Genomic DNA, 5,459 nt, shown 5'->3' on the forward strand with positions numbered 1-5,459 from the left:
TTTAACTGGAGTCGTGACCATCTGAAGCAAGAGCCCACCATGTATAGGATTAGCTATGACAAGTTGACCGAGCGGAACAAAGATAGTTTCGCCAAACTAGTGGGGTTTGTGAACTCTTTCTCGATCGGTGGTGGTCGATGATGGCGGCGATCCGGTGATGGATTTGCGAGGGAATCCTGTTACCAAGCCCCGATTGATTGATACCCGTTCTTTGGTGTTTTCCAAGGATCCTTTAGCTCTTCTAGATATGCTAGTGCTGATGTGTTTTTCTTTACCGCTCGTTCCCTTGAGTTTTCTGACTAATGATTCGTCCTTATTTTTCACGTGAAGGAAAGATGTCCCATATCCGTTCCCTAGTGAACAAGGCTAACCAGAAAGTGACTGGTCAAGGTAGTGGCAGCAGAAAAAGAGATGAGCAGCGGGAGAGGACGGCGGATGCATGGTTCCCCGTTCGTTTGGCTGATGATGAACAGGTGGATGAGGAAGAGGTTCCTTTAAAGAGGAGGAGGGTCGCCGCTTTGGACAAAGGCAAGCAAGTCCAAACTCAGGAAGTAGCTACTTCCAGAGGTGTTCCTTCCACTAATGAGGGCCTGTTTCAGCTTTCGAAGGTGTGGTCGTCCTCAGGCTTCCTTGTACCTTGGTGACTCTGAGTTGAAGGCCATCCGCGACTTGGGGACCGCTAGTCGGAGTCGTGATGTGACCGAGGGGGGTCGTTGGTGCCATGAGGGCCTTGGAGGTCGCCGTCTTCCTCAACAACTCATCCATGGAGGAAGTTGTTCGAGCAGATGCTCTTGCTCGCGAGCGGGAGGCGACGACCAAGAGAATAGCTGAACTTGAGGCGGAGGTGGCCGCACTGAAAGCGAGCGCCTCCGAGAATGGCAAGTTAATAGCCTTCCTGGTGGAGAAAGCTGAAGTGGGGTCCCGCTGCCGTCGTGAGCTGACCGAGGTCCGTGCCAAGTTCGCTGCAGAGAAAAGGACTCTTGAAGATGCTCTTCGTGATGCAACCCAGCCTGGTGAAGACGAGACAGATGATACAGCGATGTTGGCCCGTCCTGCCTTGGTGTACAGGCTTGAGGAACTGGAGAGAAACCTTGTAGGTGCTGCTCGTCATGGCTTTGAGAACGCCATAGAGCAACTCACCTGGCGTACAGCTTCGTGAGGACGGGCTTAACTTTCTGAAGTACGTGCGAAATGGCGAGATTGTTGACCAAGATGACGAGGGGCATGTCCGAAAAGCCCGGGCTTTGTGTTGCCCTGTAATATATTTTTTTGCTTTTGTTTGACCGGCCTTCGTGCCTCTGACATTATACGGCCCTTTGTGGCTCATATGTTTTTTGCTTCTTTAAATATTTGTTTCTGAAATGCGTGATTTACTTTCTAGTATGATGTTCTGAATTTGAATGCTCGTTGTGTGAGGCTTTAATATTGTTTGAAGTATTTGTTGAGAGCGAATTATCTACCTATCTTGTATGTTTGACAGATTGCAATAATTCGTGTGCTCTTAGTTGTTCAACTTGCGAACTTGTCTGCTTTCGAATTGCGTAGTTCTTAAGTCGAAGTGTGGGTGGGATGGACTACCCCCCACAGTCATTATTTCGACGAAGTGACTTAATGACTGGAGAGTCTTGCACGCCCGCCCAATGTTTTGTTTCTGTGACTTGATGAAATCAAAGTTTTGCCTTTTGCTTTCCAGGTAATAAGTTACTTTGGTTGGAAAGTTTTTACCTTTGCGTAGTTTTGCAAGAAAGAGCTTCAGGCAGGAAGTTTCTAACTGTTTACCCGGAGTATTAGTCAGAAGTGTTGCACATCCAAGAGATTGCTTATCTGAATGTGTGTCCAAAGTTATGGACGTGTAACAGCGGGTGAACGAGAGAATTTTATCTAAGTTCACTCCACTGAGGCATGAAACACCCATCGCGAGCTAGGGTTCTACCTAACATGCCGAGCAGTGATGTCGCAGCGATAAGCGTACATAATGAGGAGTAAGAGAATGTGTAAATTCTTCCCATCCTTTTTCTTTTTGGATTCGGAGTGGCACGACTTTCCTCTTCCGTTTATTTGCTCGACTGGGAGCTATGAGTTCGTTTTGTAGAACTAAGTATGTACATTAGAGTAAGTTGGCGTTGTTTGCCATCTAAGTGTAATACTTTTTGAGTTTTTCTGCATTCCAAGTTCTTGGAATTGCGTTTTGATGGAGGTTTTCGAGTCCGTAAGCTCCCGTTCCGGTCTTCATCCGGATCCTGAAGGGGCCGTCTCAGTTGGCGGCGAGTTTCCCTTCTTCAGAGTCCTTCTGGTTTCGCCGAAGGACGAGATCGCCCACTTCGAATTCCCTTCTTATGACCTTTTTGCCGTGTCGAGTGGCTACTTTTTGTTTTAGCGTTGCTTCTCGCAAGGTCGCCCCGATCCTGACTTCATCGACAAATTCGAGCTCTTCACGTAGGTTCGCCGCGTTGACGAGGAAGTCAGTGCTGTAGTCAGTGCGCCATGTGAGCTCGGTTAACTCAATGGGCAAGACCGCTTCTGTCCCATATGTGAGTCAAAAGGGTGACTCGCCAGTTGTAGAATGGGGAGTAGTTCTGTAGGCCCAGAGGACTGCGTGTAATTCCTCCGCCCATTGTGTTTTGGCCGCGTCTAGCCTCCTTCGTATCCCTCGTAGAACTACCCTGTTTGCAGCCTCGGCGAGGCCGTTGGCTTGAGGGTGTTCAACGGAGGTGAAGCTTTGTTTGATGCCGATATTCCTTAGGTAGTCCTGGAACCTTTGGTCCGTGAACTGTGTACCATTGTCAGATATCACTAATGCTGGCACTCCAAATCTTGCTAAGATGTTTCTTTTGAAGAAACGGAGTACATTTTTAGCCGTGATTTTGGCTAATGGTTCTGCTTCGATCCATTTGGTTGAGTAGTCGATCGCGACGACCAGATATTTGAGTTGCCCGGAGGCTTTGGGGAATGGTCCCAAAAGGTCGATGCCCCACCATGCGAAAGGCCAAGGGGAAACCAAGGATGTCAGCTCAGCAGGGGTGCTAGGTGCATGTCCCCATGTCACTGGCATTTATCGCAGAGGTTCACGTATTCTTGGGCGTCTTTCAACATAGTGGGCCAGTAGTAACCTGCTCGTAGGACCTTTTTTTCGAGAGCTTTTGCACCAAGGTGTTGTCCGTAAATGTCGTCGTGGATGTCGGCAAGGACTTCTTGGGTCTCGTTAGGTCCCAGGCACTTGATTAGTGGAATTGTGAAGCCTCTTTTGTACAGGGTTCCTTCCACTAATGTGAATGAGCAAGCCCTTCGTTTCAACCTTGTTCTTTCTTGCGGATTGGTAGGGAGCTCGCCATTCTCTATGTATCGAGATATGGGTCCTCTCCAGTCTTCCATCCTGATGATCGAGTTGATCTCTTGATGCAGAGTTTTGTTGATTTGGATGCTTGGCTCGCCGAGGACCTCTTGTATTACTGTTTTGTTTCCGTTCGCAGTTCGCGTACTTGCGAGTTTTGAAAGAATGTCTGCCCGAGTATTCTGTTCGCGGGGAACGTGAGTTACTTCTACGGCATCGAATTCCTTCATTTTCTCTAGTACTAACTGGACGTACTTTTGGAGGTGGTCTTCTTTTACTTGGAACTCTCCTGTGACTTGAGAAGCCACTAGTTGCGAGTCGGTAAAGATTTTCACCTTTTTGGCCCCCATGTCTTTGGCGGTCCGCAAGCCAGCCAGGAAGGCTTCATACTCTGCAGTGTTATTGGTAACAGGAAAAGACAAAGCGAGGGAAATTTCGACAACGATACCTTTGTTGTCTTCTATGATTATTCCGGCTCCGCTTCCCTTAGAGTTGGATGATCCATCTACGAAGACGGTCCATTCTTCAGGGCTTTCCTCGGTTGGGAAAGTCATCTCGGCGAGGAAGTCGGCGAACACTTGCCCCTTCAGTGCCTTTCTGGATTCGTAATGTATGTCGAACTCAGCCAGTTCGAGCGACCATTTCATCATTCGACCGGCTACGTCTGGGCGACCCAAGATTTGTCTGATGGGTTGGTCTGTCCGGACTATCACCGTGTGCGCTAGGAAGTACTGCCTTAGTCTTCTGGCTGCGGTGAGGAGTGCGAGTGCCACCTTTTCGATTCTCTGGTACCTTGTTTCAGGTCCCAACAATGCTTTGCTGGTGAAGTATACTGGTTTCTGCCCCTCCGCCGTTTCTCTGATGAGGACGGCGCTTACCGCGTCAGAGGAAACGGAGAGATATAGGTACAGTACTTCACCTTGATCTGGTCGCGATAGCACTGGTGGTGCAGAGAGCGTTACTTTGAGGTGCTGCAAGGCAGTTTCGCACTCGTCTGTCCATTCGAACTTCGTTTCTTTCCTCAAGAGTTTGAAGAAAGGAAGTGCGTGTTAAGCGGACTTGGCCACGAACCTAGAGAGAGCGGTCAGCATTCCGTTGAGCGTTTGGATGCACTTCTTGGAGTGGGGCGTTGGGAGCTCAGTAAATACTTGGCATTTATCTGGATTCGCTTCGATTCCTCTTTCTGTTAGATAGAAACCGAGGAACTTACCCGCTTGGACTCCAAAGGTGCATTTTTCTGGATTGAGTCTCATGTTGTATTTCCGAGTTTGCTCGAACACTCTTTTGAGATGGGCGGCATGATCCACCTCTTGTTGGGATTTTACGATCATGTCGTCCATGTAAACCTCAAGAATGTCGTCCAGAAGTGTCTTGTCATAAACTCTGTTCATCATACGTTGATAAGTAGCCCCCGCGTTTCGTAGACCGAAGGGCATTACGTTGTAGTAATAGTTCCCTGATTCGGTCATGAAGGTTGTTTTCATTTTATCTTCTTCAGCCATGGGTATCTGATTGTACCCAGAATAGGCGTCCATGAAGGATAAAAGTTTATAGCCAGAGGAATTATCAACGAGTTTGTCGATGTTAGGAAGAGGATATGCGTCTTTAGGGCAGGCCCTATTAAGATCGGTATAGTCAACACACATACGCCATTTTCCATTAGATTTTTTGACAAGTACAACATTGGAAAGCCAGGTAGTGTATTTGGCCTCGGAAATAAACTTTGCCTCTAGGAGGTCTTTTACAGCTTTTTCTGCAGCCTCTGACTTTTCAGGAGACTGCTTCCTACGACGCTGGGCTACAACGCTAACTCCGGGATCCACTGTCAGTTGGTGACAGGCGACGCTAGGGTCGATTCCGGGCATGTCAGCTGCGCTCCAGGCGAACAGGTCAGCGTTTTCTCTGAGGCAGGCGATCAGCTGGTTCTTGACAAGTTCGGGGAGATCCTTGCCAATCTTGAAGTTTTTCGAGGGGTCGTTTCCGAAGGGGACCAGCTCGAATTCACCATCGGGAACAGGTCGAAGAAGTTTCGCGTTGAGCGGATCCTTCTTCTCCCGTTTTTTCTCCTTCAGGTCATCTTTGGTGAACCTGGGGTCAAGTTCGACCAAGTTGGCGTCCAGGGTACTCG

General features: G+C 48.5%; 1 protein-coding gene across 1 annotated transcript; it reads left to right on the forward strand.

Annotated features, from left to right (window-relative positions):
• The first annotated feature begins 721 nt into the window (after positions 1 to 721).
• LOC146916694 (uncharacterized) lies at positions 722 to 1,159 on the forward strand. Its single transcript, XM_085721704.1, has one exon. The coding sequence runs from the start codon at positions 722 to 724 to the stop codon at positions 1,157 to 1,159; it is 438 nt and encodes a 145-aa protein (XP_085577830.1).
• Positions 1,160 to 5,459: the final 4,300 nt, after the last annotated feature.

This window comes from Medicago sativa, chromosome 6 (genome assembly GCF_051527215.1).
Source record: "Medicago sativa cultivar Bolivia chromosome 6, Bolivia_mono, whole genome shotgun sequence".
Lineage (NCBI taxonomy): Eukaryota > Viridiplantae > Streptophyta > Magnoliopsida > Fabales > Fabaceae > Medicago > Medicago sativa.

What these genes read in the sequence shown, in the direction of transcription:
- LOC146916694 (XM_085721704.1), top strand. Translation starts at nt 722, where the DNA reads ATGAGGGCCTTGGAGGTCGCCGTCTTCCTCAACAACTCATCCATGGAG.